This window comes from Carlito syrichta, unplaced genomic scaffold (genome assembly GCF_000164805.1).
Source record: "Carlito syrichta isolate Samal-C Ts95f unplaced genomic scaffold, Tarsius_syrichta-2.0.1 Scaffold304682, whole genome shotgun sequence".
NCBI classification, from domain to species: domain Eukaryota; kingdom Metazoa; phylum Chordata; class Mammalia; order Primates; family Tarsiidae; genus Carlito; species Carlito syrichta.
The window spans coordinates 349,268-364,053 of NW_007248778.1; the positions used below are offsets into that span (position 1 = coordinate 349,268).

The window sequence follows — 14,786 nt, forward strand, 5'->3', positions numbered from 1 at the left end:
CTCACCTCAGCCTCCCAAAGGCACGGGATTACAGGCTGAGCCACCGAGCCCGGCTTAACTCAATTCTTAACCAATTACATCTAAAGGACATCTACAGAACAACCACAGAATATGCATTCTTCTCATCAGCACATGGAACATGCTCCACAATCGACTGCATACTCAGACATAAATTAAACATGAACAGATTTCAAAGGGTCAAAATCATACTGAGCATATTTTCAGACCATAAAGGGATAAAAATAAATATTGTCACAAACAGAAACTCCTCCAAAACAGACAATTACATATAAATTTAACTATATGCTTCTGAATGATTTTTGAGTTAACACAGAAATAAAAAGATTCCTAGAAAAAAACAAAACAAAGGCACAACATATCAAAACCTTTAGGATACCATGAAAGTGATGCTAACAGAGAAGTTAGTAACATTGCACTCACACATCAAGAAAATAGACCTCAAGTAAACAGTTGAATGTTGCACTTAAGGGAACTGGAAAGAAAAGAGCAATCCAATCCCAAAACCAGTAGAACAATGAAAACCATCAAAATAAAGTCACAGCTATATTAAATAGAGATGAAAAAACATACAAAGGATCAATGAGACAAAAATCTGGTTCTTTGAAAGGATAAATAATATTGACAGACTCCTGGCCAGAATAACTTTTTTAAAAGGCGAGAGAAAGAGAGAGAGTAGACAGAGAGAGAGAATGACTCAATGAAATGCAATTAGAACTTTTTTTTAAAGTGAGATCACCTGAAGAAACACAAAAGGTTATCTGAGATTATTATGAACATCTGTATGCAAGTAAACTAGAAAATCTGGAGGAAAGAGAGAAGTTCCTGCCAACACAAAACCTTCCTAGATTGAGCAGGATAAAATCAAAACGCTAAACAGACCAATAACAATCCACTAAATCAATTCAGTAATAAGAAACTCCCACCAAAAAAAGCCCTAGGCCAGTTAACTTCTTGGCTGATTTCTACAAGATGTATGAGGAAGAGCTGATATCAATCCTACTGAAAGTATTCCAGGCAATCAAGAAAGAAGGAATTCTCTTTAGCCCAATATCATCCTGATATCCAAAAATGGCAAAGCCCCAACAAGGAAAGAAAACTTCAGACCAATTTCCCTGATGAATATAGATGCATAAATTTTCAGCAAGATTCTAGCAAATTACATCCAATAGCACATTACAAGCATCTTCCACCACAACCAATTGGGCTTCATTTCCAGGATGCAAGACTGATTCAACATATGCAAATCAATATACCACATAAACATGTAAAACCAAGAAACACAAGATTATCTCAACAGATGCAGAAAAAGTATTCAATAAAATCCAATATTCCTTCTTGATAAAGACTCTCAAACACTGAGTCATTGAAGGATCATTCCTCAAAATAATAGAAGCCATTTATGACAAACTTGCAGCCAACATCATATTTAATGAGCGAAATCCAGAAGCAATCCCCTAAGAACTAGGGCAAGATGAGGATGTCCACTCTCACCACTCCTGTTTAGCACAGTACTAGAAGTCCTAGCCAGAGTAATCAGGCAGGAGAAAGAAATTAGGGGTATCCAAATAGGAAAAGAGAAAGTCAAATTATCCTTCTTCACAGATGATAAAATTATATACCTAGCTAATCTTACAGAGTCTGTCAAAAACCTCCTTGCACTGATAAATGACTGGTCAAGTCTCAAGATATAAAATCAATGCATAAAAATCAGTTGCATTACTATACACCAACAAGCAGGGTGAGAACCTAATCAAAACACAATCTCATTCACAATAGCCACACACACAAAAAAACTCAACATTCATCTAACCAAAGAGGTGAAAGACCTTTACATTTAGAACTACAATACAGTTATCAAAAAATCAAAGATGATACAAACAAATGAAGGAACATCTCATGCTCATGGATTAAAAGAATCAATATCTTCAAGATGTCCACTTTACCTAAGGCAATCTACATATTCAATGCAATCCCTATCCAACTACCAAAATCATTTTTCATAGACCTAGAACAGATAATGTGGGGGGAAAAAAGCAGAAAAGAACCTGAATAGCTAAAACAATCCTCAGCAAAAAAGAATAAAACTGGAGGAATCATACTCCCAAACTTCAGACTATACTAGAAAGCTATAGTGTCCAAAACAGCATGGTGCTGATACAAAAAATAGACTGGTGGAACAGGACAGGGAATACGGAAATAAAACCCAGACCATCAACCAACTCATCTTCAACAAAGGCAACAAAACAAACATTGGGGAAAGGAAACCATGTTTAGCAAAGGATTCAGAGAAAACTGGCAAACCACATACAGAAGAATGAAACTGGACTCCTACCTATCATCATGTATAAAAATTAACTCAAAATGGATCAAGGACTTAGATATGAAAATTCAAACTATAAGAATCTTAGAAGAAAACTTAAGGAACTTTATACTGGACATTGTCCTAGGCCATGAATTTATAACCAAGTCCTCAAAAGCAAATGCAACAAAATTTTAAATTGACAGGTAGGAGCCTATCATCCTAAAAAGTTTTTGTACAGCAAAAGAAACCATCAAGAGAATAAAGAAACAACCCACAGAATGGGAAAGATATTTGCAAGCTATGCATCTGATAAAGGCCTGACATACAGGATCTATAAGGAACTGAAATGAATTGACAGGACAAAAACTAATAACTTAATAATAAAAGTGGGCAAAGGACTTGTACAGACACTTCTCAAAGTAAGACATCCAAGCAACAAAGAAACATCTGAAAAAATGCTCAACTTCACTAATCATCAGAGAAATGCAAATAAAAAGTACAATAAGATACCACCTCACACCAGTCAAGATGGCTATGATTAAAAAGCCAAAAAACAATAGGTGTTGGCAAGGCTATGGAGGAAAAGGAATACTTCTACATAGTTGGTTAGAATGTAAGCTAGTTTAGCCTTTGTGGAAAGCAGTGTGGTGATTTCTCAAAGAACTAAATATTAAGTTACCATACAACCCAGCAATTGCACTCCTGGGAACACAACCAGAGGAACACAAATCACTCTACCAAAAAGACACTGAATGCATATATTTATTGCAGCACTATTCACAATAGCAGAAACATAAAGCCAGTCCAAATGCCCACCCAAAGTGGTCTGGATAAAGAAAATGTGCATGATGGAATACTACAGAACCATAAAGAAGAACAAAGCCATGTCCTTTGCAGTAACACAAATGCAGCTGGATGCCATCATCCTAAGTGAACTACTACAGACACAAAAAAACTGAATATTGCATGCTCTCACTCGTAAGTAGGCAACAAACATTGGTAACATAGTCATAAGAGCAGGAACAACAGATAATGGGCACTGTTAAAAGAGGGAGGGAAGGAAGGAGGATAAGGTACCCATTGGGTACCATGTCTACTACCAGGTGGCGAGAGGGCCTGATGGAAGACCAAACTTTTTCTTCACACACTCTACTTATATAGCAAATCCTCACAAGTACCCCATGACTCTAGAATTTATAAATATAAAAATTTCTCAGGCCGGGCTCGGTGGCTCATCCTGTAATCCTAGCGCTTTGGGAGGCCAAGGTGAGCGGATTGCCTGAGCCCACAGGTTAGAGACCCGCCTGGACAGCGAGACCTCATCTCTACAATAAATCAAAAAATCAGCCAGGCCGTAGCGTGTGCCTGTAATTCCGGCTACTCAGAAGGCTGAGGCGGAAGGATCGCCGGAGCCCAGCAGGTCGAGGCTGCGGTGGTCGGGAGCGTCCACTGCACTCCAGTCTGGGCAACAGAATGAGAATCCAGCTCAAAAAAACAAACAAGAAAAAATTCTCAGCCTATAATCCCAGCACTTTGGAAGGCTAAGGCAAATGGATTGCCTGAGCCCGCGGGTTCGAGACCAGTCTGGGCAAATTGGCTAGACCTCATCTAGCCAAGTCAAAAATTACTGGGCATGGTAGTGTACACGTGTATAGTCCAGCTACTTGGAAGGCTGAGGCAGAAGGATCGCTGGAGCCCAGCAGGTTGATGCTGGGGTGGCCGTGACTGCACTCCAGCCTGGGCAATGGAACGAGACTACAACTCAAAAAACAATTTTTTTTCTTTGGCTGGGCCCGGTGGCTCAGCCTATAATCCCAGTACTTTGGGAGACCAAAATGAGTGGATTCCCTGAGCCCGAGGGTTCAAGACCAGCCTGGGGAACTTGACGAGATGTTGTCCCTACAATAAATAAAAAATTAGCCAGGCATGCTAGTACATGCCTGTAGTTCTGGCTACTTGGAAGGCTGAGGTGGAAAGATCACCAGAGCCCAGCAGGTCGATGCTGGGGTGGCCATGAGTGTGCCACTGCACTCCAGCCTGGGCGACAGATTGAGACTCCAACTCAAAAAAAAATTCTTTTTTTTAACAAAAAAGATAAATTTCTAAAATTGCTTACTGTCAAGGAGCTAGAAATTTAGTTGCAACTGATTGACAGAAGAGTTAAAGTTGCTTATGAAATTTGAACTCATTTAAGTTGGCAACTTGCCTTTTAATTGTCATACAAAATACTTGTGGAAATGTTTCTAGACATCAATTATAATTCAATGCTGTTTTTCAGGTTGTTGCTAAGGAATTTACTTAAAAAAGAAGAGAGGGAAAGAAAACAAAATGGAAAGAGGAAAGGAGAAGAGAAGAAAGAAACAAGAGAGAAGAACGAAGGAAGAAAGAATTTAAAATTCAAGTTTTCTCCATCATTGGAAATTCAAGCAGAAAACTGGGTCAAAGTTTTACATTGTTGTATACTTAGACCTTACCCTTATTTTTTTTAAATCAAAAAGAAGCCGAGCTTTGTCCTCTCTCTCTCATTTATTTTCCTAATGTTTTCTACCAAGCTACTCATGCAGAACACAGAACAACATCTGTAACCCAAGCATTCTTCTGCAACAGCTCAGAACCCAAGTCTAAACTGGGTTAAGAGCTATAATTTAGAGCTATTAACTCCTAGTTTTGTCTTCCATCTACTAGGTCCAACCCTGGACAGGTACTAGAATTTATTAAAACCTTTTGTCAAATTGGTAGAGGAATGAAAATCAACTAAAGTATTTGCTCTGAGATGAGGGATTTCAGAACACTTGGAAAATCAGAGACCCCATGGCACTGTCTCACCTGCTCATTTAAAAGTGCAATCTGAGAAGTACGTATTCCATATTTTCTATGTTTTTGCTAATGTGAAATACAGTTTTTTAAACCACAGGAAACCCAGGGCTCTTCCAATGATGGATTTGGGAGGTGGAGAAGGCAAAAAAAGGAGAGAACATCTTCAAGTGGAACCATTTGTGTAAAAATGGAATGGAAATACTGAGATGCTTCAGAATGTTGAAACAACTACTGAACTGGAACCAGAACTCCCAATTTGGTTCTGCATGACCTTAGAAAAGTCACTGTTCTCTAGACATCAGTTTTCTTGTCTACTAAATTAGGGGATTGGATGAGAAGGTGTTTGAGCACAGAAAATGACTCCCCAGAGAATGGTGCTTTATCATGCTGAGCGCTTTGAAAATGGAAAACCTCAGAAATAAGCCTCATATCTAAGGTGAGCTCAGGAAAGATAGAAACCTTTTATGGAGCAGAAGGACAAAAACTCACTTGATCTTGATCTTCCGTATGACTGCAAATTGTGAAAGTGGGGCCTCATGATCCTTCTGACCTTTTAGGTTTTAAGCAGGAGGTGTCAGAAAAGTTAATAGAGAGATAACTGACTTGTGGCAAATATTTTATAAAATACCAAAAAGAAAGAAAGAAAGAAGCCTCACATTCTCTCTCTGACCTTTTCCTGCCTCCTGGTCTCTCTGATTCTTTTTTTGGAAGCACCTGAAGAAACTGGAATTTCCTTATCTAAGAAAGTTTTGTTCCAGAAAAAAAAAAAGCAATTTTCTTAAGACCTGCCTCACCTTAGGAATTTTATTAAATAGCCAGGAAATATCAACCCTGAGAAGCAAAAAGAATGGGAGTTGTCAGCATGCCCTGACAGAATTTTTATATGTTATCCTGAGGATAGCTGAGAGAGATTACCTGGAAGACTTTATCAGCATAATAAGACAACCTTTGTTCACAGTGAAGTTTCACCCTTCACCTTCCTAACTCCTCAGAGGAATTTTGTCATTTACTTCTACATTCCCATCTCCCTCCTCCTCTATATAGAAGGGTATATAAGCATCTATACTCCACTAGGCATGTTAGATAAGTCTGTATACCTCTTTCTCCTATTGATCTGACTTTTGTCAGTTCATTTTCAGGGAACTTTCAGAGGGTGAAGGGCAAAGCTCTCTCTTTGCTCCTACAATGGTATATATATATTAAATAGCTCTACAATGTGAACAAAGATACCAGATACTAAAGTCTTTTCTAAAACCTCGAATAGTAATTTAGAAAGATTTTGTTTTTAAAGACTGACCATAAGAAGTGAGTTCCAGGAGATAAGTTTTCTTGGCACTAGAGCTAACTAAGACTAGGGCAAGTTACTCGAGGGCACTTCAAGAGCACAGAGCTACCATGAAAACATGGGATACTTCTGGTTACTACTACTTGGGCACCTGGTGAGAACCCTCCTGCAACATCTCATCACATGTTCTTTCCTCTGGCCTTATCCTTCAAAGTTCAGTCAAATGAAACATTGCTTATAAGTCTTTTGTTGGACACAGAACAAGGTGGATGGGATATGTTAATTCAGAAGTTTTCTCCTAGGTAAGAGAGAAATTACATATAGGTAGTACCTATCTATTATCCTCAAGTTTATCAGCCCCTTTCCCAAAATCAGGTCAAGTTTGTAAACCAAAGGCATGCAAATTTGCAGCATGAGAGAAAAGCACTGTCTCTAAGACAAGCTCCATTCATTCTGCGGATGAAGGCCTAGGGCAAAGAATCCAAAGAAGAGGGAAGAGAAAGAGATAGAAAAAGAAAAGGCAAAGAACCCAAAGAAGAGGGAAGAAAAAGAAAAAGAAGTAGGGGGTGGGAGAAATGGGTATCCAGGAAGAGAAGGGGAGACTGGTAGAGAAGAAAATGCCAGGAAAAGAGAGTCCAGGTCTGCCCACCCCAGATATCTACTCCACCACGAGCCCTACAGCCAGTTATCTTTCTAGAACAGACATCTGATCACCTCATTGCCCTGCTATGAACACACACATTTTTACTAGCACATTCTAAGTTCCTTAATCAGCTAGCAGAATCCTCCTTGGCCTGGCACTAAAACCATGTGCCGTCCCATCTCTCCAGCCCAGGAACTTCAGCCACAGCCAGCTCCTCACAGGCTCTCTCAAGTCTCTGCTGTAGTACATTAAAAAAATGTTTAGGCCGGGCTCAGTGGCTCAGCCTATAATCCCAGCACTTTGAGAGGCCGAGGCGAGTGGATTGCCTGAGACACGGGCAGCTTGTTGAGACCTCGTCTCTACAATAAATCAAATATTAGCCAGGCGTGGTAGCACACGCCTGTAGTTCCGGCTACTTGGAAGGCTGAAGTGGAAGGATCGCCGGAGCCCAGCAGACTGAGGCTGCAATGGCTGGGAGCGTGCCACTGCACTCCAGTCTGGACAACAGAGTGAAACTCCAACTCAAAAAAAAAAATGTTTAAACTCTGCTGTGGATAACCATCTGTCGTGTCTCATCTTTTAAGGGACCACCCAGGGACCACTACTACTTTGACATTTTTCCCAACTACCTTTTGTGTATTGACCTTGTTTATCACATGGTATTTAATTAAGATTAATATAATTTTTCTTTTTTTTGAGTTAGAGTCTCACTCTGTCTCCCAGACTGGAGTTCAGTAGCTGCTCCCGGCCACCACAGCCTCAACCTGCTGGGCTCCGGCAATCCTTCTGCCTCAGCCTTCCAAGTAGCTGGAACTACAGGTGTGTGCTACCACGCCCATCTAATTTTTGATTTATTGTAGAGATGAGGTCTCGCTGCCCAGGCAGGTCACGAACCCGCGGGCTCAGGCAATCCACTCACCTCAGCCTCCCAAAGGCACGGGATTACAGGCTAACCCACTGGCTAGCTTAATTTAATTAACAAAAATGTATCCCCACCAGAGCCTTTCAGGATGGTTTGGAGATAGGAGCTTGGGTAAATTTATCTTTATATCTTTGGTCTCCATCCTATAGTTTGGCACAAAAGTAAGTACAAGAATGCTTAGGAGGAAGGAATAAATGAGGATAGAGGAGAATTAAGATAAAAGAAGAGGAATGGGAGAAGCAGGGAAAGAAGGAAGAACATAGTACATTCCTAAATTCAATCTGTTTCCATATCCACTGGCAGAGAAGTTGTTTTGATAACTTCCAGAATGTTAGTAACTCTAAATCTTATCAATGTCTCCTGCTGGGGTTTGTTTTACATACTTTAGAAACCCAGAATTAGGGTGAAGGAGAAATGTCATTTGGATTTCAGGGGACTGCTGGATGTTGGTTGCTAGCAAATAACTACTGATGACAACTTATAACTGCTTTCTGCTGCCTCTGGGGGCTCACACTGTCACTGCTAGGAAGAATGCCATCTATTGAAATGGAAAATCCACAGCAAGTCTTAGACAAAAGTGAAAATATCTCCCCCACAAAGGAAAACAAAAATGAACATTAATCACCTTTTGGCCAAAAGATTGCCAGATGAATGAACAATCTCTAAAACTGGCTTTCAAAAAATAAGATTATATTTAGAGGTCATCATTTCTTCCATGACTCCTTAAAGAAGAAATTTTCTTTTCACACAGCCTCACAGAATGATCTGGGCAACTACATTGTGTGGTTAAATTAGAAGTCCCAGGCTAGTTCCAGATCTACAGATGATTTTGTGTGTGATCTTGGTCTAATCATATAACCTAATAATCAACCTTAACTTTTTATTCCATGGTAGGAGGGATTTAGATTTCAGCTACATGAAGTTTTTTAGGGCTTATTTAATGCATAAAAGTCATCAATTCTTGTAGTAAAACCTATTTGTCCAAAGATCATATAATTCAAAATAATTCCTCTTTTTTTTGAAAGCAGGATTTATTGAGAGGACAGAAAAGCTCCCATAGTGGGTGGGACCCAAGGGGGTTGCCCCAAAGTAATTTCTTTTGTTCCCTCCTTTTGCTGTTAACATACTAGATACCTAAATAGTAAGTGAAAATCTGTTTCTTCGTGTTCTTAATGTTTTAAATTAAATTGAGCTCCATCAACTTGCAATTCATTATGCTGAAACCTTAACTCACTCCCATACTGCCCTAAAAGGGTTAAAGATATTTCCTTTGATGGTAAGTTTATAACCTGAGAAATAAATCAAGTCCTCTGATTATCAGGCATCAAATTATATTGTAAAGTTTTAAATACATATAGTCTGTTTAATTCTTTTATCCTTTTTAAGACAGGCTGGACATAAAGGCTTAGCAACCTAAAATGCTATAAATCAAATAACAAGATAGGCATAAAATGTCATAGTAAACTCACAAATCAAAGTAAAAAAAAACTTCAATTGCTTTTGACAAACTCAAAGGGCAGCTTCTTCCTGCTGGGAAGGATTAAGAAAGTTCAATTCTCTGAAGAACAGCAAATGATTAGCTAGAGCGACCCATCTATCTGTATGGGTCAACACTCCTTTCCGGACCAACAGAGCAAGAAAGAAATCAAGTCCCAGCACAGCAGGAAGCTGCCTGCCCGGGTTCCCCTTTCTGACGAGGCCATGTTATGACCACTCTTTATCCCATCACATCATTGCTACCTCTGTTGATTTTCTAACAGAGATTGGCAGTCTCTCTTGTACCCCAGAGCAACCCAGAAAGAGACCCACAAGCTGCTTAGCAAACTTCTCAAAAGCATTGATCCTAAGAATGTCAGCCAAAAAAAGAACAACAACAAAACAACAACAATGACAAAACTGATTAAGCTTTCACAGAAATCCTTAGAAGAGAATTCTGAGTACCTGGCCCCAGAATGGGGTGATCTGGGCTAGGTCATCTACCTCGGGGTGCGGTAGCTCATCTGGCCTCAGGGATTTTAGGTCTGCAGAAGTGTTATTATCCACAGTCCCAGTTTTAGGGTAGCTCCGCTCTCTCACTTTCTCCCTCCTGGAGCCGCTACGACCAGTCTGCTGGTGGCTTTGCACTATTCTCGCCACCACGTTATTAGCTCTTCCGCTCACCTCCATGTATTCATCTTGACACAGGCAAAATGGGAGGAAAAACAAAGCCAGCAGGTGCCAACAGATGAGCTGCCTTCCAAGCATGATTCTCGACGGAGCCTCAGAACCTCCTTGAGAAGACGGCGGGGCTCCAGGAGCGTGGTCTCCTCGGGCAAATGCCAGGGCTGGAGCTGACAGCTGCAGCAGCTGGGTGGTTTTATACTTTGGTGTGTAATAAATAAGGCTACAGGCACGCCAGAGTGACAGCAGCCCTCCTCCCCAGACAGAACAGCCCCCATTCATCATTTTCCCACACCACAGGCAAAACGGAATTGTGTGCACAGTCCCAGTTGGCCGGGTTCGTAAATGTCACACCTTGGCACGTTTTTGTTGAAGTGTGAAGAAAACATACACAACCAGCTGGAAACAGAGAGCATGTGTCCAGCCGCTTGCTTTCATGATTAGACATGGAAAGGCTATGCATTCGCAGTCTAAAATGCCTTTTGGAAAAACCCATCCCTGTGCTTGCCAGGAAATTCGGGCTTAACTGCATCAGCTCTGTCTGAAATGACAGTGGGAACCCATTCAGGGCCATCAAGAGCTCTTGCTCTGTAGTCTTTCGATTAGTACTTCCCCACTTTGGCCCACTTAAAGGAACTTATTTCCCCTTCCGGATACCAGCAGCGGAAAGATACTCCCAAACACTCAGCTAAATTCAGGTGTAGAGTCTCTGGGTTTAGCAAAACTATTTCCCCATCTTAAGCTTTATTTTCTTTTCCCTTGAATTTCCAAAAGCCAAAGTTACATGAAAGTTAACCAAGTGATTTGTCACATGAAGATACAGCACCCTGCTATGTGTTAAGAGAAGATCATCTCTGGCTATTCTTTCTTTGGACATAGTCCTGATTAAAATCGAAGAAATAAAAAGTGCCAAGCTAAACACACTATTCCCAAACACAGCATATCAGGATCGAGTGAATTATCATTTATTTTGTTTTCGTTGCTATACTTTCATTAATTTGGCCAAAAAGCAAATGGACACTTCAAACCTCACCATGACAATAAATTAAGAGAATTTACATAGCTTTGTCATTGAAAATTGTTTCTGGCCTGATGTGATGGCTCATGCCTGTAATACTAGCATGTTGAGAGGCTGATGTGGGAGAATTGCTTAAAGCCAGGAGTTTGAGACCAGCCTGGGCAACATAACAAGACCTTGCCTCTACAAAAAAAAAAAAAAAAAAAAAAAAAATTAGGCAGGCACGATGGTGTGTGCCTGTAGTTCCAGACACTCAGGAGGCTGAGGTGGGAGGATCGCCCAGGAGGTTGAAGCTGAGGTGACCTGTGATTGTGCCACTGCACTCCTGCCTGGGTGACAGAGGAAGATCCCAATTCAAAAAATAAAATCAAATAAAAATTTTAAATTGTTTCTATTTACATATGATTTTATTTATGTTGTTCCATTCACTCACGAAAAAGTCGCTGGTCCTCTCCTGTGAGGTTTAGAGAGACACTGGGACCTTAAAGAGGATGGGTCTGATGCAAGTGTCTGATGCAAACGATGGTGGCACTGTAAGAAAACCAGGCTTGGAGAAGGCCAGCCTGCTGATGAAGAAGCAGAGCAGATGGAGACAGGAGAGACGAGGAAACTGCTGACAGCTGTCTCCTAACTCAGCCACTGGCTTGAGAACCAAGAGCTGTCTCCGGAAGTGGCCAGAATGGGCAAAAGTTGGGCTGGCCGCTCTTGCGACTTCCAGACTAGCTGCCTCCAGAGCCCACAATGATACAGAGAAAACATTTGATGCTGTAGATGGAGTAAGAGAGTTATTCTATGAAATAAAAACTCTCTAGGTCACAGTGTAGGAGCCTTAGGAGTCATGCTCAGTGAAAGCAAATATTTCCCAACTATTGGGACATAAAAAAAACTCAGCCATTCCCATTCTACAAGTCTACTCTCAGGCGACTAAACTTTCCTCACTGCAGGATTCCTTGAGTTCTGGGATGTGCACTGTTGAAAGGCAGATACCCCTGGGAAGGGCGGCACATCAAGCTGTTATCCAACATTAACACTTACTGAGGATTTCCTTCGCAGACCTGGAGACGGCTTGGAGGATGAGCAAGTGAATGGGGTTTTCCTGTAGAAAGGAAGGCCCAGTGCAGCAATTCCATCGGGATGCTTCCTCATCCGAAAGGCCTGGAGAAGATGTCACAGGAAGACCACAAAGCTAGCAATGGCTCTGAAAACTAGGTCACTGATTCGCAAGTTTTCTCAGAGCTGTGTCTGGCTTTTGCCATCAGGTATCTCCCATGGTATGAACTGTCTGGTTAAGTAATTGCAAATCAGCCTCTCTGACTTTCCACTGCATTGAGACTTTCCATTCATGTATTCAATCCTGTCATCTATTTTCTAGTGGTTCTCAACCCTGACTGCATATTAAAATAAACTGGGGAATGTCTAAAAATATCAGTGCCTGGATCCCATCCCAGACCAATTGAGTCAGAATCTCTAGTGGGGCTTACACACTAGGAATTTTTAAAAAGTTTCTCCAGATGATTCAACTGTGCATTCAGGGCTAGAAATCACTGACCCATCCTCTCCTCGATACAAAAGGAATAAATAATAATATATAATTTGCTAAGCCTTCACTGTGGACCAACCAAGTATTTCTTTGCTTTATCTCACCGACTTCTAAACTCAGCAAAGCGATTATTCTGTCTTACAGGTGAGAAAATGGAGAGGTAACGTGACTTGCCTGGTGTTACACAGTTGGAAAGGATGGGACTCCATTTATCTTTTTAGAGTGTCCTCTCCGGCCTTCCTACAGAGAGGCAGGGAGAGATTAATTGCAGGCCAATGGCTGAAAGAAGGAGGCTGGTCTGAGAGCTCCCAGGGTGTCTGCCCACAAGAATCTGGGGTCAGGGAGTACTATGGGTTGGGTTGTGTTCCCCAAAAATATGTTGAAGTTTTAACCTCTAGAACTTGTGAGTATGACCTTTTTGAAAATAGGGTCTGTTAAAGTAAATTAAAATGGAGACTAGACCTGAAGAATCCCTGAGCAGACAAAGCTGGGTAGGCCTCATAAGTGACCTAAACCTTGCTTTGTTTGCAAACTTAAGCATAACTTTACTTGATCTACTTTTTATAAATGCCTATATTCAAGAAAAACAGAATATAAGCTCAAGCAGTCAGAAATTTTCCAACAGGATATGCCAAACAAGGCCACTGTATATCTGCAACCAAGCAAATATTTTATTTGTTTTACTCCTGCCTTTGTTCTATAAACACTTCCCCTCTGCCCGTTCTTGTTTTTCCTCATTGGAGCTACTGAACCTCTTCTGGTTTGGAGTTGCCCAATTCATGAATTGTTATTTGTTCCAATAACTCTTTAAAATGCTATTGTGCCCCCATTACTTTTTAACAGGTCTTTATAAATGATCAGCTTAAAAGAGGTCAATAGGGTGGACTATAACTCAATATGACTGCGTCCTTGTAAAAAGGGGGACTTTGGACACAGAGACAGACATGCACATAGGGAAAATACCATGTGAAAATGAAGGCAGGGATTAGGGTAATGCATTTACAAGCCAAGGAACACCAAAGATTGCCAGAAGACCACCAGAAGGTAGATGAGAGGTAAAGAACAGATCATTCCCTGATAGCTCTCAGGAGACACTAACCCTGCTGACACCTTGATCTCAGATTTTGAGCCTCCAAAACTGTGATGCAATAAATTTATTTGTTTAAGTCACCTGTTTTGTGGCACTTTGCAATGACAGTCTTAGCAAACAGATGCAAACAGCGTATGCAGGGCGGAAGAATCAGATCCTACTATCTTGCACAAGAGGAAATGGTAGTCTGAAAAGATTTAGCTAATTGTTCAAGTTCATGGGTGGTGAATGTTAAACTTAAGACGGAGAAGAGTCACCAGTCCTTCAGTATAGGCTTTTTTTATTTTTACTTCCCTCCAGGACTTTCCAATTTAATACACTTAAACCTTAGTTTATTGCTAAATCTTACTTGGGGCTATCATTTCCTACATGCTCCAGGATGCCTGGTTTTCAGAGATGTGAATAGGAATTGGACATAATCTCTTGCCTATGAGTTGAATATTAAAATCATCTAGAATCTGCCTTAGACAAAATTCCAGGAGGGGATGGAGTCCCAGTTCTGCACAGCTGTCTTTGGTTGTAAAAGTTCACAAAGGACACCTGGGGACACCAGGCTCCTAAGACACACTGGAACTGGGACTGCTACCGCATCCTGATTCCCTCGGACACAAGGGTCCAGACAGGATGTTGGGACAGTCACTAACGTGAGCAGCAGAAGTGTAGATGCATTTGAATATATGTGTAAAAGCCGAGTTCCATGACTCAGCTTTGCAAGGCAGAGGCAAATATTTGTTTAGCTTTACAAAGGAGGCTGTTATGAGATGTGTAGGTGCCCTGTGGCCTCCCCCACGGTGCTTCAATGTGGCCTGAGCCAAAAAGAGATCAGTTATGGTTTGGCTAAGGGACAGTCAAGAACTGTGTTAGATTGAACGTGTCTTTATATCAGTGCCAACTTAAAGCTAAAGAAGGCAACTAATGAAAGCAACTGTTTGCGTGATTTTCAGGAGCAGTTGGAGTGTAGCATACACCTTCCTTCCCTCTTCCCACT

At 41.0% G+C, this 14,786-nt stretch overlaps 1 protein-coding gene across 2 annotated transcripts in view; it reads right to left on the minus strand.

The window, feature by feature from the left end:
- C1QTNF3 (C1q and TNF related 3) overlaps nucleotides 1-10,461 on the minus strand; it is a 35,853-nt gene extending 25,392 nt beyond the window's left edge. Inside the window, exon 1 of one of the 2 annotated variants that reach the window (XM_008060636.2) lies at nucleotides 9,932-10,461. In XM_008060636.2, the coding sequence (XP_008058827.2) occupies nucleotides 9,932-10,435 (504 nt within the window). In that variant the 5' untranslated portion in view covers nucleotides 10,436-10,461. The remainder of the gene's footprint in view (nucleotides 1-9,931) is intronic. The other variant, XM_008060637.2, reaches the window with a different exon arrangement.
- Nucleotides 10,462-14,786: the final 4,325 nt, after the last annotated feature.